At 42.2% G+C, this 23,109-nt stretch overlaps 2 protein-coding genes and 1 long non-coding RNA gene across 3 annotated transcripts in view; 1 reads left to right on the forward strand and 2 right to left on the reverse strand.

The window, feature by feature from the left end:
• LOC310729622 (uncharacterized protein) overlaps positions 1-23,109 on the reverse strand; it is a 441,633-nt gene that overhangs the window by 207,287 nt on the left and 211,237 nt on the right. The gene's annotated exons all lie outside the window — the stretch shown is intronic.
• The window catches only part of LOC310730900, a 198,086-nt gene that overhangs the window by 164,714 nt on the left and 10,263 nt on the right, over positions 1-23,109 (reverse strand). The window lies entirely within an intron of this gene.
• lrrc4bb (leucine rich repeat containing 4Bb) lies at positions 1,554-22,995 on the forward strand. The gene is made up of 3 exons (XM_083546160.1): positions 1,554-1,782; positions 5,159-5,583; positions 20,650-22,995. Exons 2-3 carry the CDS (start codon positions 5,341-5,343, stop codon positions 22,588-22,590), a joined length of 2,184 nt encoding a protein of 727 aa, XP_083402286.1. The 5' UTR covers positions 1,554-1,782; positions 5,159-5,340; the 3' UTR covers positions 22,591-22,995.

The raw sequence follows: 23,109 nt of genomic DNA on the forward strand, positions 1-23,109 counted from the left end.
TTACTGTGTGTGGAGTTAGTGTCTGTGGTATTAGTGTCTGTGGTGTTAATTTCTGTCGTGTTACTGTTTGTGGAGTTGGTGTCTGTGGTGTTGTGTCTGTGGTGTTGGTGTCTGTTTTGTTATTGTCTGTGGTGTCACTGTTTATAGCGTTAGTGCATGTGGTGTTACTGTTTGTGGAGTTGGTGTCCGTGGTGTTACTGTCTGTGGTGTTAGTATCTGTGGTGTTAATGTCCGTGGTGTTACTGTCTGTGGTGTTAGTATCTGTGGTGTTAATGTCCGTGGTGTTAGTGTTTGCGGTGTTAGTTAGTTCTGTTGTGTTAATGTCCGTGGTGTTACTGTCTGTGGTGTTAGTATCTGTGGTGTTAATGTCTGTGGTGTTGGTGTTTGCGGTGTTAGTTAGTTCTGTGGTGTTAATGTCCGTGGTGTTACTGTCTGTGGTGTTAGTATCTGTGGTGTTAATGTCCGTGGTGTTGGTGTTTGCGGTGTTAGTTAGTTCTGTTGTGTTAATGTCCGTGGTGTTACTGTCTGTGGTGTTAGTATCTGTGGTGTTAATGTCTGTGGTGTTGGTGTTTGCGGTGTTAGTTAGTTCTGTGGTGTTAATGTCCGTGGTGTTACTGTCTGTGGTGTTAGTATCTGTGGTGTTAATGTCCGTGGTGTTGGTGTTTGTGGTGTTAGTTAGTTCTGTGGTGTTACTGCCTGTGGTGTTTGTGTCTGTAGTGTTACTTTATGTGGTGTTAGTGCCTGTTATGGTAACACCTCTGACTTTACAAAGATTATACCCCAGAAATATTTTATTTGTAATATAAAGCGTGCATTGTACAGTAGGACATTTCCGTGTTAGCTACTGCACAAACTGCTGCTTAAAAAATGTAAAGAATTCATCTTCTTCAAGTCACTGACACAAACAAGAACATCACTGTTTACGAGAAAGTTCCTGAGACACTTGAGAGGCCATCTGTTCCTGAGCATAAACTGAGCTGGAATTGCTTAATGTAGCAGGTCACTAATCTCAAAAACACAAGAAAATCAACATCTGAATGACTAATGAAATCAAATTAAGGTGATGGTCCAAGTCCAGATCTAAACCCCCACTGAGATGCTGGAGTAAAATCTTTCAGGAAGTGAAATAACATTGTAAAGAAAAGTGCAATAATATCCCTGAAATAAGACTGATACTGTTCTCCAAAAACATCTACTGCAGGATTTACTGCTGCTGAAGGAGGTTCTTCATGTTTCTGTACTATAGGGTGGACTTGTTTTTTTCCTTCCTGGGTTGCTTTTTTCTCTGGAGTCAGTCTTCATCCTGGGGAAGGCAGAGGAGACTCTGCTAAGGAGTGCACGTGTGTGTGTGTGTGTGTGCCATTCTGTGGTGTGTGTGTGCGTGTCCCCCCCCCCCAAATCACACACACACACACACACACACACACACACACACACACACACACACACACAGACACACACACACAGACTAGCACAATTTGACATAAACTAACACACTGGTTTAATCTCCAGTCTGAACCAACAAACACACCGCAACACCCCGAAAGAGGTTTGTGTGTGTGTGTGTGTGTGTGTGTGTGTTCTGCGCTACGCACTTTGCGTAAGCCCTGCGCGTGCCCCTCCTCCTACTCTCCTGCAAACTGCTTGTGCGCAGTTTCCAGCATGTGAAGCTCGCGTGCGTTGTGTGCGCTAATCACAGCTCCGCGCGCGCTCCGGTTCCACGGATTTACTGAAGAAAACACCGCGGTGGAAGCGCGAGCGCAAGCGGGACTGACCGATGAGGTAGGCATCGTGATTATGTTGATGGTGATGATGATCTCTTTATTCACACCGAAACCGTGTGTGTGTGTGTGTGTGTGTGTGTGCTTATGATGATGGTCGGGAATGTAAATGACACTGAGGTGTAGAAAGGCGCTATTGTGCAGGCTGGAGCTCCTACATTAATACAGCGTGTGTGTGTGTGTGTGTGTGTATGTGTGTGTATGTGTGTGTGTGTGTGTGTGTGTGTATGTGTGTGTGTGTGTGTGTGTGTGTGTGTGTGTATGTGTGTGTATGTGTGTGTGTGTGTGTGTGTGTGTGTATGTGTGTGTGTGTGTGTGTGTGTGTGTGTGTGTGTGTGTGTGTGGTCGATATTAATCACCGTAGGCCGATATAAAAATCCTAAATATGATTCGGACATTTAAAAAAAAAATTATTACTATTAATATTCTGCGTGTTAGAATTTACGGTCCTGTGCGCCGCGCGATTGTGTGTGTGTGTGTGTGTGTGTGTGTGTGTGTGTGTGTGTGTGTGTGTGTAAGAGAAGGCCTGATTGTTCGCCTGCGTTTGTGTAAATCTCCGCAGTCTCTCATTAACATGAAGAATCCCGGGCCTCAGCGCGCGCACGCCTCTGATATTATTATTATAATTAATATTTCTGATTGATGTATTTGATGTTTAATCATCTCTCCATGCAGTCACATTTATCCACATTTTAGTTGTTTTTACCCTCTGTTATCTTGTGTGCGTGTGTGTGTGCGCGCGCGCATCGCCGCCACCCAGCATCCTGCATCATCCTCAGCCGTTGTCATGGTGACGGAGATCTGAGTGCGCGCGACCGTGAGATAGAGAGAGGCAAAGAAAGAGAGAGAGAGAGAGAGAGAGAGAGAGAGAGAGGGAGAGAAGGAGAGAGAGAGGGGGGGGGAGAGGAAGAGAGAGAGAGAGAGAGAGAGAGAGAGAGAGAGAGAGAGAGAGGAAGGGAAAAAGAGAGAGAGGAAGGGAGAGAGAGAGGAAGGGAAAGAGAGAGAGAGGAAGGGAAAGAGAGAGCGAGAGAGAGGAAGGGAGAGAGAGAGAGAGAGAGAGAGAGAGAGGAAGGGAAAGAGAGAGTGAGAGAGAGGAAGGGAAAGGGAGAGAGAGAGAGGAGGAGAGAGAGACAGAGAGAGAGAGAAACTGAGAGAGAGAGAGAGAGAGAGAGAGAGAGAGAGAAAAAGAGAGAGAGAGAGCGGAAGAGTCCACATCACGTGTCACAGGTCCTCCTGTCCTTTACATGTTTACTACATAGCAGCAGCGCTACCGTGCAGGACATACACACACATATACACACACACACACACACACACACACACACACACACACACACACACACACACACACACACACACCCTGCATATGTGAAAACAATTCACAAGTTCCTGAAATAAACAATAATCTATAATACATTTATTGTAAAAAAGTTTTTGTTTTTTAGTTTCTATTACTTAATTATTATTATTAGTTTTATTAGTATAATTATTAGTATTATTAGTGGTATTATTAGTATAATTATTAGTATTATTAGTATTATTAGTGGTATTATTAGTATAATTATTAGTATTATTAGTGGTATTATTAGTATAATTATTAGTATTATTAGTATTATTAGCGGTATTATTAGTATAATTATTAGTATTATTAGTATTATTAGTGGTATTATTAGTATAATTATTAGTATTATTAGCGGTATTATTAGTATTGGTAGTGGTATTCATTACATGGATTTATTAAAGTAGATCAGATTCCCTTGTCTCTTGAAAGAAAGGGTTTCATATGAATGTGAAGGAGTCAAAAACACAAGTAAACTTTTGATACCAGTTTATCGAATATAAACGTTCTCTCTGCACCAGTATCAGTCCAGGGATCATCCAGTGTCACGGGGTGAGTTTAGGAAGTCTCCTCACTGTGCACACATTTCCTCTCTCTTTCAGCCTGACATAATTTCAGTGAAATTATTTACACAGGATTAGTTTTGTTGTAGTTTTGTGTCTTTGTAATGTTAGTCAGAAACGGCCGTGTCACTGATCTAACATACACACATCTGGAAATATCTGGAACCTAATCTGAAATCAAACTGAAATTAAAATGCAAACCAATAAACTATAGATCATGTGTATAATAAAGAGCTATCTCAGGGATTTCAGGTAAACTACTGAGCTTAATCTCGGGTACAGACTACAGACATTTTGTATTTCTATGGTCATGTGACCTGCTAATGTTCAGCCTCATATAAAAAACACTTTTAATAAAGGACACAACTATCAGTGTGTATTAAACAGTACACTCTATAGCATCATTAGAACGTGTTCACATGGAAATGCTCTGTGATTTATACACATGACCCTCATCCCGTCTGATTGGCTGAAAGAACTTCACTGTGTTCTGATTATAATCACACTCTTGATGTCACCCAAATAAAGATGAGGTTCTGCTTTTAAATCTCTCAAGGTTTCTTCCTCATAACATCTAAGGGAGTTTTTCCTTCAACACAGACTCCATGGTGCTCATCAGGGATAAACACACATCATTCACCTTCACTGTTAATATTCTGTAAAACTGCTTTGAGACGATGTCTGTTGTGAAAAGTGCAATAGAAATAAACTTGACTTGACTTGACTGATTAGCCAATAGAACTTTTACCTCAAAGAAACTTAGAATTAGATGATTGTTGCTCTAATTTAATTGTTTCCTATAGTTTTCATCTACGCTGCAGATGTTTCCAGGTGTTTCGTAGTTTACAGATGCTCCTTAGTTTAATGTATTCCTACTTTTCTGCTGTTTCCTAATTTGCACTCGTGTCCTGGTTTCCTGGTATTTAGCAGTTTCCACAATATCCTTGTTTATATTTCCTGTGTTTCCTACTTGTGCCTTTTAGTGAATAATCCAAATGTGACTGAGAAGCATGAAATAAATCAGTCCTCAGTTGGAGTTTGGGGATAACATGCTTTGCTAAGTGAAATCTAATTCTGATGAATGTATGCACTTTAATGACCCTTCTAACCTTTCTCTCTCTCTCTCTCTCTCTCTCTCTCTCTTTCTTTCTTTCTCTCTCTCTCTCTCTCTCTCTCTCTCTCTCTCTCTCTCTCTCTCTCTCTCTCTCTCTCTCTCCCCCCTCTCTCCCCCCCCTGTCTCTCTCCCCTGTTTCTCCCCCCTCTCTCTCTCTCCCCTGTCTCTCCCCTGTCTCTCTCCCCTGTCTCTCTCCCCTGTCTCTCTCTCCTGCCTCTCTCTCCCCTGTCTCCCCCCCCTCTCTTTCTCCTGTCTCTCTCCCTCCTCTCTCTCTCCCCCCTCTCTCTCCCCTGTCTCTCTCCCTTGTCTCTCCCCCTGTCTCTCTCCCCTGTCTCTCTGTCTGTCTGTTTTTTCTTTGCAGTGGTGTGACACCTATTTTCAGAAGACAGAAGGTTGAAACTACTTATAAGACCATTTATTTCTCACTGGTCCACTTGTATATTATAATGAATATTTAAAAATAAAGTGTAAACGCCTCCTGCCATTCCAGTGCTGGTAGATCAGATTTTTTGGAATAAGGGGGTGGGACATGACTCATTGGCCATGTGGGCTGCCATGTTAACAGGCCTCTGTAGCCCCTTTCCCCTCCTCTGGTTAGTCCAGCTCTTGTTATGGCCATATCTCAGTGGACCCCAACTGGCTGAGGCGACTCCTCCTTGCCCCACCCCCTGTAGCTGCTCCAATCAGGCGAGCCGAGTGATTTGTACCAGGAAGGGATTGGACGAAGTCCCGCAAAGCATCTCAGTCAACACACGATACCTCAACCTGCAGGAAAACTCCATACAGGTAAATCCCTCTAAACAAGGCCTCTTCAGACTCACCCACAAAGCCACAGTGTGGCTGCAGACTTCTAGACCAAATAAAAGGCACATGTGAGAGATGCTTAGAGACTAAAGGTCAACTGGTTTAACAAGTGGTTCCTGATTGTTTGAAATAAAAGCCTACAGCCACACAAGGCATTTACAGACTAAAGAGCCCTGATGTAAAGTGGATGCAGGTCAAATACAACTCTTTTTTTTATTCAGTTTATTAAGAGAATAGGAGGTCCTACATTGTGATTTACATAAAGGCTCCTACACACCTGCATGAGTGTAACACCTGCCCACTACTGCCCTTTTCTCTTTTTAACAATGGTCTGATACCTCACTGAACTGAGGCAGGAGCTTTATATTCATGTACACAGAGTATTTATTACTGCATCTCTCTGAGAGGCTGTAGGACACTCGCCCTTTAAACAACAAGAGTGATATTTTTACAGTACAGTTCTGTGTTAAAACAATTCACAATAGTCTGTCCATCATTCAAAAACTGTTCAGTCTGAATCACATTCAACTTATGAACAGAATTTTGGATAAAAACATTCTAGAATGACTATGACTATGTTATTTCTTCTATATTTTTATTTCAGTCTAATCTGAAATCAGTACATAAAAGTCGTATCTAATGAGCAGGCTAAAGTTGACTTTAGAGGAATCTGACTAAAAATTGCAATTATAAATGTACATTTATGCCTTTTGACAGATGCCCTTATCTGAGCAATAGGGGTTATGGGCCTTGCTCAAGGGCCCAGCATTTGCAGCTTGGTGGGATTTGAACTTATGACCTTCAGATCCAGAGTCCAATGCCTTAACCACTGCGCTCCCACCTCCCTCGTTTAAAAGCATTTCTCCCTATGCTATCAATTCAAGCAGTGCTAGTTGTGTTGAAAGGAACTTGAGAGTGTGCATTAGAGTTATTTCTGATTTCATTACAGTTCTACATCTATACCAATCAGCCATACCTTCAAAACCACTGCCTGGTGAAGAGAATCGTTCAGATTGTATCTTTACAGTGACATCAATAAAGGGGTGGGGTTTATTCTACTGCAGGTGAATAGTCTGTTCTAAAAGTTGATATGTGTAAAGCAGGAAAAATGCATGAGTTTGAGGATCTGAGTGAGCTTTTCTTGGGGCAAATTGTGATATTTACAGTAAACATCTGGGGCAGAGCTTCTCCAGAACAGAAGGTGTTGTGGGGTTTTTCCTAGTATGCAGTGGTTGGTACCTATTAAAAGTGCTCCAAGGAAGGAGAATCAATTGGTCAAAGGCTGATGAGCTCTTGAGGTTGATGTTCATGAGAAGAGCAAGGATTAGTCTGGTGGTCCGAGCCCACAGAAGAGCTACTGTAGCCCAACTATTTCCTTATGGCATCAATAAACATTGTGTAATGTAATACTGTTATAATTTCTGATGATTCTGATGACTTGCAGAAAAAGTGGTTCTGATCAGATAATCACATGGTCAGAGAGTTTATGCTAATCGTACCGTAAGCATCTACTGATAATATCTTAAAGTCAGATCCCACAGCACATCTACAAAGGTTTTGTAGAGACCAGGCCTCTATAAATCTATGGTGAATTGCAGGCAGAATATTAGACATTATTAGAACTGCATAACATTCGAGAGCTGCTTTTAATATTACAGTCGATCATTTTATCTTGATTTATCTTTTATTAAATGTTGTCAACTGTTCATTGTGTGAGATTAACTGTTTTTACCATCTATGGTAATCCCAAATGATCTACAGACTGTCCATCAGGGCCATTTTCAGCAGCAGTAAAGAAAAAAATAAAGTGTCTAAGAATTAGGGAATTAAAAAAAACAGCCATGACTGAAGATAGATAGATAGAAAGTGCAAATAGTAGCAATTGACAAATGCAGATAAATATGTAGTATATGTACAGCATGTAATATATATATATATATATATATATATATATATATATATATATATATATATATATATATATATATATATATATACACAGTGAGGAAAATAAGTATTTGAACACGCTGTTATTTTGCAAGTTCTCCCACTTAGAAATCATGGAGGGTCTGAAATTGTCATCGTAGGTGCATGTCCACTGTGAGAGACATAATCTAAAAAAACAAATCCAGAAATCACAATGTATGATTTTTAAACTATTTATTTGTATGATACAGCTGCAAATAAGTATTTAAACACCTGAGAAAGTCAATGTTAATATTTGGTACAGGAGCCTTTGTTTGCAATTACAGAGTTCAAACGTTTCCTGTAGTTTTTCACCAGGTTTGCACACACTGCAGGAGGGATTTTGGCCCACTCCTCCACACAGATCTTCTCTAGATCAGTCAGGTTTCTGGCCTGTCGCTGAGAAACACGGAGTTTGAGCTCCCTCCAAAGATTCTCTATTGGGTTTAGTTCTGGAGACTGGCTAGGCCACGCCAGAACCTTGATATGCTTCTTACAGAGCCACTCCTTGGTTATCCTGGCTGTGTGCTTCGGGTCATTGTCATGTTGGAAGACCCAGCCTCGACCCATCTTCAATGCTCTAACTGAGGGAATCAAATCAAAACAAATAAAATTTTATTCATCACATACACATACATACAGGGTACAACATGCAGTGAAATGCTTTATACGACAGTCCGGCATGAGGGAATAGGATGGGGGGGGGGGGGGGGCAGATAAATAATAAGAAGTATAAAAGAACTATATAAAAAATAAAATAAAATATAGAATATAAAGATATAAAAGATATACAAAGATCTATACAGTAACAGTAAAACAATGTGAACAGTAAACAATGTAAACAGTAGACAATATTTGTGGTGGGTTGTCCATAAAGTTCGTGTGCGGTTTGGTGTGGTGTAAAGGTCCGTAAAGTGTCCGTGTGCGGTATGGTGTGGTGTAAAGGTCCGTAAATTTCCGTGTGCAGTATGGTGTGGTATAAAAATTTAATTAAATATAAAGTGCACTGTGCTGTGCAAGTCCAGAGATTAAAGTGTCGTGGTGCGAAAGGTGAGATATGTATAGAGAAGAAGTGTGATGATGGAGAGAGTGGGCCAGTTCTAGATCCTGGGTGTTTCCTGATTTAAACTCCGAATGGCGTGCGGGAAGAAGCTCCGCCTCATTCTCTCTGTGTTCGCTTTCAGGGAGCGGAAGCGTTTCCCCGAGTGCAACAGAGAAAAGAGTCCATTGTTGGGATGGCTGAGGTCCTTCATAATCTTCCTGGCTCTGGTCCTGCACCACGTGCTGTAGATGTCCTGCAGGTCAGGGAGCTCGGTGTGGATGGTACGTTCAGCTGAACGCACCACCCTCTGGAGGGCTCGTCTGTCCTGCATGGTGCTGCTCCCGAACCAGAAAGTGATGCTACCCGTCAGAACGCTCTCAATGGTGCAAGTGTAGAAAGTCTTAAGCACCTGAGAGGGAAGTTTAAAGTCCCTTAAGCGTCTCAGATGGTACAGACGCTGCCGGGCCTTCTTCACCAGGGTGTTGGTGTGACAGGACCAAGAAAGATCCTGTGTGATGTGAACACCAAGGTACCAGAAACTGTCCACTTTCTCCACTGGGGTCCCGCTGATGTTTATCGGTTGGTATGACCGCTCCCGCTTTGTACTGAAGTCTACGATCAATTCCTTGGTCTTGCTGACGTTCAGGAGAAGGTTGTTCTCCTGGCACCATCTCTCCAGATTTTTAACCTCCTGTAGATAGGCAGTCTCATCATTGTTTGAGATCAGACCCACCACAACAGTGTCGTCAGCAAACTTGATGATGGTGGTGGAGTTGGAAGTGGCCACACAGTCGTATGTGTACATCAAGTAAAGCAGGGGGCTCAGAACACAACCCTGGGGGGCGCCAGTGCTGAGGGTGAGGGTGGATGAGGTGTGTTTCCCCACCCGTACGGCTTGTGGTCTGTCTGTCAGGAAGTTAGAGATCCATTGACACAGCGGCAGGCTGAGTCCCAGGACCTCCAACTTAGAGGTGAGTGTGGAGGGAATGATTGTGTTAAACGCTGAACTGTAGTCCACGAACAACATCTTTGCATAATTCCCGTTTCTTTGGTCCAGGTGGCTCATCTTGGTGTGGAGATGAGCAATGGCGTCGTCAGTAGAACGGTTCTGATGGTACGCAAACTGTAATGGGTCCAGTGTGTCTGGTAGTGATGCAGTGATGAAGTCTCTGACCAGTCTCTCGAAGCACTTCATCACTACTGAGGTCAAGGCTACAGGGCGATAGTCGTTAAGGCAGGCGGGCTGGGGTTTCTTCAGGACAGGAACAATGGTGGACTGTTTAAAACATGAGGGGACAACAGACTGTTCCAGTGAGAGGTTGAATATCTCAGTGAACACCGGTGCTAGCTGGTCAGCGCAGGCTTTCAGAACCCGACCTGTGATGCCATCTGGTCCTGCTGCCTTCCTGGTATTCACTCTCTTGAATGCCCTCCTCACGTCATGCTCCGAGATGGTGAACGTGTTTACCTCTCCGGCTCTCTCGGCGTGCACGCTGGTTGTGCCGCTAGCGCCGCTAGCGTGGTTAGCTGCAGCCTCGAAACGAGCATAAAAGGTGTTTAGCTCGTCTGCCAGAGAAGCGTCCGCATTCACCATTGTAGAAGATGGTGTTTTATAGTCCAGTATTGTTCTTAGTCCCTGCCACAGGTTCCTAGAGCCACCATGTTGAAACTGTGACTCTAGTTTCCTCCCGTAGCGCCGCTTTGCATCCTTCACCGCTCTGCGAACACTGTAGGACGCAGCCTTGTACTCGTCCATGTCCCCGGTGGCGAGCCCCGTGTTGTAGGCAGCGGAGCGGGATCTCAGAGCATCGCGGATGGTTTTATCCACCCACGGCTTCTGATTGGGAAACATTCTGATAGTGGTTTTCTGCACTGTATCATCCGCTAGTTTCCCGATGAATCCCACAACCGCTTCCGTAAACATGTTGACGTCATCAGAGCTGCACCGGAACATGTCCCAGTCTGCGTCATCCAAAGCGTCCTGCAGAGCGGCCACCGATTGGTCAGTCCAGCGCGCGGCCTCCCTCTGAACCGGAGCTTCCTGTTTCAGCCTTTGTTTGTAAACAGGCATGAGGAAGATGGCGGCATGGTCCGATTTCCCAAACGGTGGACGTGATTGTGCCTTGTAGCTGTTCTTGAATGGCGTGTAACAGTGATCCAGTGTCCTTTCACCCCTGGTGGGGCAGGTGATGTGCTGATGAAAGTTCGGTAGTGCGCGCTTGAGGTTGGCACTGTTGAAATCTCCGACCACAATAAGCGCAGCGTCCCGATGCTGTGTTTGTTGAAGTGTTAATGTCTCATGTAAGTCCCATACTGCAGTGTCCGTGTCCGCTTGAGGTGGAATATAAACGGCACTAACTATGACCGAACTGAATTCCCGAGGTAGATAAAAGGGCCGACATTTTATGGTCAGTAGTTCCAGATTTGGTGTGCAGGAGCGTGAAAGAGGAACGATGCTCGCGATGTAGCACCAGTGGTTGTTCACCATCAGACACACTCCACCTCCTCTTGACTTCCCCGACTCCAGTGTTCTGTCCATGCGGTAAACCGAGAAGAACTCGGCCGGCTGGATGGCGTGGTCCGGTACCGCTGGGTTCAGCCATGTCTCGGTGAAGCAGAGAAGTTTGCAGTCCCGAATGTCCCTCTGGAACTTGACCCTTGCCCTGAGGTCATCGAGCTTGTTTTCCAGTGACTGGAGGTTGGCTAACAGGATACTAGGTAAGGGAGCGCGATGTGCGCGTGCCCTCAGCCTGTTCCTGACGCCGGCTCGTTTCCCTCGCGGACGCCGGTACAGGTCGCGTCCTTTGTTCTTCATCAGGATCTCGCTCGGCCAGCATGGGTACGGGTTTAAAAACGGCGAAAGGTGAGTGCATTGTACACCAATAGATATGAGTGTCTCTGTCATATCTAATGATGTCCATCTTGTGTAGATGGAAGTGTAACTACTTAAATAAAAGTATAAAACAAACAAAAAAAGAGAAATCGTAGCCGGAGCAGTCGTGACGGCAGCCGATCTCAACGGCGCCATCTATGTACCAAGGAGGTTGTTCCACGAAATCTCGCAATACATGGCCCGGGTCATCCTCTCCTTAATACAGTGCAGTCACCCTGTCCCATGTGCAGAAAAACACCCCCAAAGCATGATGCTACCACCCCCATGCTTCACAGTAGGGATGGTGTTCTTGGGATGGTACTCATCATTCTTCTTCCTCCAAACACGTTTAGTGGAATTATGACCCAAAAGTTATATTTTGGTCTCATCTGACCACATGACTTTCTCCCATGACTCCTCTGGATCATCCAAATGGTCATTGGCAAACTTAAGACGTGCCTGGACATGTGCTGGTTTAAGCAGGGGAACCTTCCGAGCCATGCGTGATTTCAAACAATGACGTCTTAGTGTATTACCAACAGTAACCTTGGAAACGGTGGTCCCAGCTCTTTTCAGGTCATTGACCAGCTCCTCCCGTGTAGTTCTGGGCTGATTTCTCACCTTCCTTAGGATCATTGAGACCCCACGAGGTGAGATCTTGCATGGAGCTCCAGTCCGAGGGAGATTGACAGTCATGCTTAGCTTCTTCCATTTTCTAATGATTGCTTCAACAGTGGACCTTTTTTCACCAAGCTGCTTGGCAATTTCCCCGTAGCCCTTTCCAGCCTTGTGGAGGTGTACAATTTTGTCTCTAGTGTCTTTGGACAGCTCTTTGGTCTTGGCCATGTTAGTAGTTGGATTCTTACTGATTGTATGAGGTGGACAGGTGTCTTTATGCAGCTAACGACCTCAAACAGGTGCATCTAATTTAGGATAATAAATGTAGTGGAGGTGGAGATTTTAAAGGCAGACTAACAGGTCTTTGAGGGTCAGAATTCTAGCTGATAGACAGGTGTTCAAATACTTATTTGCAGCTGTATCATACAAATAAATAGTTTAAAAATCATATATTGTGATTTCTGGATATTTTTTTTTAGATTATGTCTCTCACAGTGGACATGCACCTACGATGACAATTTCAGACCCTCCATCATTTCTAAGTGGGAGAACTTGCAAAATAGCAGGGTGTTCAAATACTTATTTTCCTCACTGTATATATATATATATATATATATATATATATATATATATATATATATATATATATATATATATATATATATATATAAAAACAGATGTACAGTGAATACATAAAAGGCTGTAGCAGTGAAGAGATGTGTGGACATTGTTGAAAAGTTCAAGTAGAAAGTTATGTTTTTTGCATTGAAAAAAAAAAAAAAGAGCAATTTAAATAAAAAAGTCCATTATATATATATATATACACATGTGAAATATTGGGCAGAATGTACAGTAAGGTGTATAGATAGATAGATAGATAGATAGATAGATAGATAGATAGATAGATAGATAGATAGATAGATAGATAGATAGATAGATAGATAGATAGATAGATAGATAGATAGATAGATAGATAGATAGATAGATAGAAATTTTATAGTGCAGATGTATGTAAGGAGAATGATTATAAACTGTACAGAAGTTATATACAGTGTTTTTGCAGTGTTTATACAGTGTTTATACAGTGGTCTGTGTAGTGTAGAGTTTAGTAATGTGATGTCCCTGAACCTGCTGGTTCTTCTACATATGTTCCTGTATCTCCTTCTTGATAGAAGGAGGTTAAACAGTTTGTGACTGGGATGTGAAGAGTCTCTGATGATGTTGTGAGCTCTGCACAGACATCTGCTGTGGTGAAGGTGCTCAGTGGCAGGTAGTGTTTGTGATGTGTTGGGTGGGTTTGACCAGCCTTTGCAGGGCTTTACATTCACACACAGTGGAGCCTCCGTACCATACAGTGATTGAGTTGGTCAGGATGCTCTCGAAGAAGCAGCAGTAAAAACAGCTCCTCAATAAGTAAAGAGTTGCTGTAACCTTTTGAGCCCCATAGAGTTCAAAGACAGGGATTAGAGTCCCAAACACTGATTGGAAGGTTGTTCCATAAATGCACCTTTTGATCTAAGTAGGCGTGGAGGATCATCCTGGTACAGAAGTTCACTCAGATACTGCGGCGTGAGAGCGTTAAGTGCTTTATACGTCAGTAGTAGTATTTTATAATCAGTGTGAGATGTAATTGGGAGCAGTGTAGATGATTAAAACAGGGCTGATGTGATCATATTTTCTAGATCTAGTGAGGACTCTTGCTGCTGCATTCTGAACTAACTGAAGCTTATTTCTGCACTTACTCCAACACCCAGACAGTAAAGCGTTACAGTAGTCTAATCTAGATGTTACAAAAACATCTACTAGTTTTTCTGCATCCTGTAACGACATCATATTTCTAATTTTAGCAATATTTCTAAGGAGAAAGAAGGAGATCCTGGTGATATTATTCACGTGAGCCTCAAAGGAAAGACTCGAGTCAATAATCACACCGAGGTCTTTGACTGCTGTACACACTGAAACAGAAACACCATCCAGAGATGCTACAGAATCTCAGTACATATATAATTTATAGTTACTTAACTATATATAGAACATGTTTGAGTACTTCAGGAATCTGTTGAAGAAGCATGGATCTAAGATTAAGTTCTTGTTTCTTGAATAGGAATATTAGTCATTTCTGATCTGATGTAATTATATTGTTATCTATCTGGTTATTGATAAAATAGTTTTAATGAATGTTCTTTAAAATAGAAAATTTTGTGTAATACTTTCATTTCAATGAAACATTAATGAAAAGTATCAATACATACTGATGTAGGATTTAAAATATACCTTATTCATATCCAGGTTGTTTGTGACTGTAAAAATACTGTGCAATAGGAAATGGTCAGTTTAGCCTCCTTCTCTGCTTTCTGGTTTTAACTCTGGATTGTTTTTGGTCTATTATCTGTGCTCCAAGCTATGAGAAAACCTTCTTGAGAGAGATGGATATGGCCTCATCTGATAGGTCAGCTTTGCCCTTACAGTACAACTGCAATTATCTGTAAAGCCCACACTGTTTTCAAAACACCACTTGAACAGTTGTAGAGATGAACTGCTATAGCTATAATGTTAATCTTGATGCTAAATATGTATGGCTTTAATCTGTACCACCTTAAAGCTCTATGATTTACAGCTATGTCTGGTTTTCTGGCTTGTAGTATAAACATAATTAAACCTGCTAGTGCCCTTAGCTAATGCTAGGCTAATTTTTACATGCCTTAAATTCCAGAGTCTCCAATAGCAAGAGTTCTTTCAACAGACCTCTCAGTGTGTATTGCACTGAAGAGAAAAGACCTGTTAAAAACATGAAGTAGAGACTAATGAGGCTCCAATGGGTGACCTTTATCTGTAGCTTTGCGATCTTGGAAACTAGATGTCACCCTTTGCCCCTCTCTAAATCAAAATCAGGCACCCAGACTTTACCCTCAGAATTTACACTGCTCTCTCTCAGTTTCTCTCAGTTCCCCCCCCCCCTCTCTTTCTCTCCCCCCCCCCCCCCCCTCTCTTTTATTAACCCCAGATGTGTCAGGTCAGGCTACTCTATTTCTGCAGTTTTCTTTATCAGCATAATAACAAAATAAATATTTATTCTTATACAGTTACAATAAAAAAACAATTAAATCCGAATATATAGGTAATTTTGAATTACTTCAAATAATGTAAAATAATGTGCTCTAAAATATATTTTTTCTTTTGTATGTTTAAACAAAAAAAGAATAGAATATATGCGCTTTTATTGGTCACATATACATTATAGCACAGTGAAATTCTTTCACATATACCAGCTTGTTTGGAACCTGAGGTCAGCTATGATACAGTGCCCCCTGAAGCACTGTGGGTTAAGGGCCTTACTCAAGGGCCCAAGGGTGGCAGCTTGGTGAAACTAGGGCTTGACCCTGGACTTCCATTTCTTAAGATCAAAAATGTAAATGTTCTTATTTTGTGACATGATCTTGTGCTGATCATTGCTTCAGGACTTTTCCAGATAATTCAACACAACTCTCACTCTTACCCATAACTTTGATTATGTAAACCAAGGAATTACAGACTATCAATAAATAATATTAGCTAAGCTAGCTAGCATTTCCATGCTGCTTTTACCTGCAAATGTTTCTGTAAGTGAGATGTCGAGTCCTAAAGACAGTGGAAGGTATAGTGTGCACTGAACTGGGCTAATATTGTTCTAATTCTTTTTTTTTTTTTTTGGTAGACAAAAATGTAAAATTCTACAACTGTAATTCCTTTTTTTCAGCAGCATCATGATGATAAACAGATGTTTTAGCATACCAGGAGGTGGCTCACATGAGTCACGCCTGATTGGCATAAGAGAATTACAACTATAATCATGCAGCTGTTCTGTCAAAATATTTATTTTCTGGTTTTAAATTGTAATCATGATTTTAGTCCAATTTTTATTGTATTTTATTTTTTTTACCCAATGTACCTGCAATCTAATGATTATTTTGACATAACTGTAACAGAGTGCAGTCCCTGGTTTCCTGATTATATAACACAGTAATATGTACTCATTTACTCCCTTAGCCTGCTCTGCAAATGCACAGCTATCACAAAGGATGCTACTTCCATTACTATTGGCAGAAAGAGAAAACCTCCTGCACTTAACACACAAGCCAAGTGCTCGCCTTGTCGAATAAAAGGATTGATTTTAAGATAAAGATTGGTAGATTTAATAAGAAATGAAGATTGGTGTGTGCTTTTTCAACATCCCATTCCACATGTCCCAAATCTACTGTTACAATGAGCTCCACATGTATGGGAAGATGTTCCACTAGAGAACTAGAGATGTTGTGAAGATTCATTCAGCTACCAGGGTGTTAGTAAAGGCAGGTAGTGATGTAGGTTAGAAGGTGAGGTTCCTGGGGTGCAGTCAGCATTCACATTCATCCCAAAGGTGTTCAATGGTGTAAGAGATCTATAGCAGGAGATCTTCCACATCTTTTAATCTATGAAAATGATCTTCATGGAGCTGGCTTTGGGTGCAGGGGCATTGTCATGCTTGAACAGGTTTAGGTCTCCTAGTTCACCACTTATGGTGGTATGGTGGTCTATGGCAATATACAGTGGGTACGGAAAGTATTCAGACCCCCTTAAATTTTTCACTCTTTTTTATTTTGCAGCCATTTGCTAAAATCATTTAAGTTCATTTCTCTTCCTCATGAATGTACACACAGCACCCTATATTGACAGAAAAACACAGAATTGTTGACATTGTTGCAGATTTATTAAAAAAGAAAAACTAAAATATCACATGGTCCTAAGTATTCAGACCCTTTGCTCAGTATTTAGTAGAAGCCCCCCTTTGATCTAATACAGCCAGGAATCTTTTTGGGAAGGATGCAACAAGTTTTTCACACCTGGATTCAGGGATTCTCTGCCTAGATTCTTCTGTCAGGTTGGACGGTAAACATTGGTGGACAGCTATTTTTAGGTCTCTCCAGAGATGCTCAATTGGGTTTAAGTCATTGCTCTGGCTGGGCCATTCAAGAACAGTCACGGAGTTGTTGTGAAGCCACTCCATCGTTATTTTAGCTGTGTGCTTAGGGTCATTGTCTTGTTGGAAGGTAAACCTTCAGCCCAGTCTGAGGTCCAAAGCACTCTGGAGAAGGTTTTCGTCCAGGATATCCCTGTGCTTGGCCGCATTCATCCTTCCCTTGATTGCAACCAGTCGTCCTGTCCCTGCAGCTGAAAAACACCCCCACAGCATAATGCTGCCACCACCATGCTTCATTGTTGAGACCGCAATGGACAGGTGATGAGCAGTGCCTGGTTTTCTTCACACATACCGCTTAGAATTAAGGCCTAAAAGTTCTATCTTGGTCTCATCAGACCAGAGAATCTTATTTCTCACCATCTTGGAGAACTCCATGCGGGTTTTCATGTGTCCTGCACTGAGGAGAGGCTTCCGTCGGGCCACTCTGCTATAAAGCCCCACTGGTGAAGGGCTGCAGTGATGGTTGACTTTCTACAACTTTCTCCCATCTCCCGACTGCATCTCTGGAGCTCAGCCACAGTGATCTTTGGGTTCTTCTTTACCTCTCTCACCAAGGCTCTTCTCCCCCGATAGCTCAGTTTGGCCGGTCGGCCAGCTCTAGGAAGGGTTCTGGTCGTCCCAAACGTCTTCCATTTGAGGATTATGGAGGCCACTGTGCTCTTAGGAACCTTAAGTGCAGCAAAAAAATTTTTGGAACCTTGGCCAGATCTGTGCCTTGCCACAATTCTGTCTCTGAGCTCTTCAGGCAGTTCCTTTGACCTTAATGATTCTCATTTGCTCTGACATGCATTGTGATCTGTAAGGTCTTATATAAACAGGTGTGTGGCTTTCCTAATCAAGTCCAATCAGTATAATCAAAAATTTCTGGACTCAAATGAAGGTGTAGAACCATCTCAAGGATGATCAGAAGAAATGGAGAGCACCTGAGTTAAATATATGAGTGTCACAGCAAAGGGTCTGAATACTTAGGACCATGTGATATTTCAGTTTTTCTTTTTTAATAAATCTGCAAAAAGGTCAACAATTCTGTGTTTTTCTGTCAGTATGGGGTGCTATGTGTACATTCATGAGGAAAAGAAATGAACTTAAATGATTTTAGCAAATGGCTGCAATATAACAAAAAGTGAAAAATTTAACGGGGTCTGAATACTTTCCGTACCCACTGTATTGTGAATGTTCACCAGCACGAGAACAGCGGAATTTTGTGTTACACTGACTTTACACTTACATTCTGTGGTGGTGGTGAGCTTTAAAGCCAGTCGATGACAACGTTATTTCAGTGTAGAACTTTCTCATTAGACTCCCAGAGGCTGTGCATTGCAACAACATTCATCTCAAGATCAGCAGCAGGATGATCGCAGGCTCAGGGGAACTTGTGGTAATGATGGAGAAACGCAAACAATACACACTGATGAACAGAGACAAAGCAATAATATAACACTGAATGAATCTAAATAGTGTAACACCTGCATGTTCCTTCAGTTTCTATACAACAAACTCAGTAAACGGCAAAATCACAGTCATGTGACAGTGAATGAGTCGACAAAAGTTCTGTGGAGTTTAAATGGGAGATTTTTTGTCTCTATCAGAAGAACTTGTGTAAGATGGAGAACAGAAGAGAAGATGTGATCAGACTCCCTCACCCCCACACTCACACATGGAGGTTGACGTTGAATAGTTTGGGGTTGTTTTGGAGCAGGGAAGAAAGTGAAAGGAATCCTGAACCAACATGTCTCATGTTCCACACTTCAACACCATGCAGTTCCGTCTGGACTGCGGCTCATCGAAACCGACTTCACCGTACAACAAAACGATGAGCTGAAATGACGAATACGTCTGAGTTCTGACTGTTATTTAGATTAGATTAGATTAGATTAGATTAGATTTAACTTTATTGTCATTGTGCAGGGTACATGTACAGAGCCAATGAAATGCAGTTAGCATCTAACCAGAAGTGCATAGATAGCTTATTTACAGTGTCAGTGTAATAAATCAGGGTATGAGGTTTACAGAATTTATATTTATAAATTCTTATATTTAAAAAAAAATATAGGGTTATATTAATTTATTCTTATTTAGAGAGTAAACAGACGTCTGGAGTGATATCTATCATGGAACCACCAGCCCAGTCACCACACCTCAATCCTACTGAACTGCTCTGGGATGAACTGCATCACAAGAAAGAAACCTTCAACTAGTGACCATCTTTGGGAAGTTTTAAAAGAGGCACATCAAAGTATTTCAGCTGAACGTTTGGAGAAACGAAGTGTCTGAATACCGAGAGGGTGTAAAGCTGTTCTTCATGCTAAGGGAGGATTTTTTTATGGAAATAAAGTAAAACATCTGAACATTTATAGATTGCTTGCTCAAAGGAAATCTCTCTATTGTTACATTATTGAGTTTTTTTGCATAGAAATAAAAGAATCATACACCATAAAACACCAGTAAACACCATTAAACACTCGGGAGTTTCTTCCCTTCTCACTGGCTCTGTGTGTAATTATCACATCATATGTAAGAGCAATATCACACATGCATTGTTAATAAGTTGTATTAAATATTATGATGGTGATCGTTCAGCTGTATGTGTAGGGTGATCAGCTGATCATTTTGGTGTTGAGACCCAGGACAGCCATGTGATCACCAAGGTGTGATGTCATCTCTGTACATTTCTGATGCAGTACACACTAATTGTTTGTTTATTTTTGCACTGTGAATAAATATTCTTACTAAAGAATTCATAGCTTGGTAGAACTTTGTGCGTTTCCATGGCAACCCACAGAATGTCTGAGAGCTCATAGTAATGGTTTATAAGGAACTGTTGCTCTAACATAGACGTAGAGACGTAGAGATACCTCAGTGCTGTTAAACATCAGAGCTTCTGGAGCACCACACGTCCAATCGCAGCAAAGCGATGTGTAGTTTCATATTCAACCTAATCAGATTACTGTAATGTGTGTAAGTGTGAACTCTGGACTTCTGATCTGAAAGTAATTTAGCTCAAATCCCAAGGGTACCAATCTCTTACTGCTGGGCCCCTGAGTGAGGCCCTTAACCCCTTAATTGTTCAGTGTGTAAATGAGATTATTATAAGGGCTTCTACCAAATGCTGCTTTTAGACTAAGCATTAGTTAAAATCTGATTAATTCTGCTGTGTTTAACTTAAAATAAAATTATGTATTAAACTGAGAAAGTCATCAATGTGATTATCAATAATTTCAGTTTAGATGAAGAAACTACTGGGTAAAGTAGGGAATGTTTTATGTAAATGTAGTGGGCGGGGCTTGTTTCTATTTAGCTTAAACTAATTTATGTAAACACTGCTAGCGCTGCGGTAAGAGTGACATAACATGATCCAGAATCCTTCTGGTCTGCAGCAATGGCTTCTTCGATGTTACATCATTTAGATAATCTGAGAACTACATGCTGTTATTCTATTATTAAAGACATAATTTTTCCAAGTAATAAACCTGTTCTATGCTACACGCTAACAGCACACAAGACATTTTTGCCTTTTTTTGATTGCTTTATCTCGTTGTCTCTGTCTCTCTGCAGATGATCAAATCTGACACCTTTAAACACCTGAGTCACCTGGAAATCCTTCAGCTGTCAAAGAATCACATTCGTCAGATTGAAGTTGGAGCATTTAATGGCCTCCCAAACCTCATCACACTTGAGCTTTTTGATAATCGTCTGCCTTTGGTCCCATCGCAAGCATTTGAATATCTCAGTAAACTGCGTGAACTCTGGCTGCGAAATAATCCAATAGAAACCCTCCCAGCCTATGCTTTCCATCGTGTCCCTTCTCTCCGTCGCTTGGACCTCGGTGAACTGCGGAAGCTTAGTTTCATCTCAGAGGCGGCCTTTGAAGGACTAGTCAACCTCCGCTTTCTGAATTTGGGAATGTGTGGACTGAAAGATGTTCCCAACTTGACACCACTCGTGAAACTTGAGGAACTTGAACTTTCAGGAAACCAGCTTGGAGTCGTTCGTCCGGGATCATTTCAAGGTCTTGTTTCACTGCGCAAGTTATGGCTTATGCACTCACGCATCTCACTGATTGAACGCAATGCTTTTGACGATCTAAAAAACCTTGAGGAGCTCAACCTGTCCCACAATTCTTTGCATTCACTGCCCCATGACCTTTTTACACCATTGCAACAGCTGGAAAGAGTTCACCTGAACCACAATCCCTGGGTTTGTAACTGTGATGTTCTCTGGCTCAGTTGGTGGTTAAAGGAAACAGTGCCAGATAACTCCACCTGCTGTGCCCGCTGCCATGCTCCACCTGGGACCAAAGGACGCTACATCGGAGACCTGGATCAGAGAGACTTTACTTGCTATGCCCCTGTGATCGTGGAGCCTCCAACTGACCTGAATGTGACTGAGGGAATGGCAGCAGAGCTGAAGTGCCGAACCGGGACCTCCATGACCTCTGTGAACTGGTTGACTCCTAATGGAACCCTAATGACTCATGGTGCTTACAAAGTACGAATCTCAGTGTTACATGACGGCACCTTGAACTTCACTAATGTCACTATGCAGGACACTGGTCCATACACTTGCATGGTGACCAACTCTGCTGGAAACACTACAGCAACCGCTGTCCTAAACGTGTCTGCCTCTGACCCTGGCAATGGATACAGCTACTTTACAACAGTCACGGTGGAAACAGTGGAGACAGGGCAGGAAAGTCACGACTCTGCTCGACAATTTGTCAATGAAACCTTTATTAATTTTCCAGGACCAACAGCTTCCTCAGGTTCAACAGGACCTTCAGGATCTGTACCATCTTCTCTGTCACCTCATGTTACTCGTGCTCCAGAGCGACCTTTCACAGTTTCCATCACTGATGTTGCTAATCTTTCAGGTCTTGAGGATGTAATGAAGACAACAAAAATCATAATCGGCTGTTTTGTGGCCATCACTTTCATGGCTGCTGTGATGCTTGTGGTTTTCTACAAACTAAGAAAGCAGCACCAGCTGCACAAGCACCATGGTCCTGCCCGTGCCATTGAGATCATCAATGTCGAAGATGAAATGGGGCCACCAGGGGGTGCAAGTGGCATTGCAGGTGGTTCCACACTTCACTCTGGGGCAGGACCAGGAACTGGGGGTGGACCTGGGCCAAATCTTCAACTCCATGACCCAGAAATCGTCACTCTGCCCAACATTGCATGCTCAGATCATGTCAAATACTACATCAAATCTCAACACTTTAACAACAATGTCCTGAAACTCAACATGGGGGTGGGGCACACTGGCAACAAGACAAGCCCCTCCTCCAAAAAACAGGCTTCATCCACTAATCAGACAGCCACATCTATTGACTCCACTAATCCAGGATCTGTCTCTCCGCCATTACCCATTCCAATCCCAATGGCGATGACTTTCCATGGAACGCTGAAGAGCTTAAGCCACACCCCCAGCTCTCAGAACGAGCCTCTGCTGCTGTCCAATGGGTCCAAGGAGAGTGTTCAGGAGACACAGATCTAAACACACACACACACACACACACACACACACACACACACACACACCGAAGTGTTAAGGAGCCAGTGGATACTGACATATGGACTTTTCTGGGAGTTTCACTCTGGGGATGTGGAGGATTACGAATTCAAACGTTGTTTGTACAAAGAATTGTGATGGAATTGGCACTACTGCGACATGTGCCAAAGAAAACGCCTTTTGTTTTTGCAGTTTCTACAAAGTTGTATCTGTGTATAAAATATAGTCTATAATCCAAGTAGCGTAAATTCCCCACGTGCTGTTTTGCCACAGGCGAAGAACACTGAAGGACCTGTATTCAATCACACACACACACACACACACACACACACACACACACACACACACACACACACACTGAGTAAAGAGAACATCTGTATGCTCCTCACACCATGTGTGTGTGTGTGTGTGTGTGTGTGTGTGAAATAGAGTGTGAGTTTATACTGAAACTGAAACAGACTATAGTCATCAGAACACACACACACACACACACACACACACACA

This window comes from Silurus aristotelis, assembly GCF_946808225.1.
Source record: "Silurus aristotelis genome assembly, chromosome: 1".
In the NCBI taxonomy this organism is placed as follows: domain Eukaryota; kingdom Metazoa; phylum Chordata; class Actinopteri; order Siluriformes; family Siluridae; genus Silurus; species Silurus aristotelis.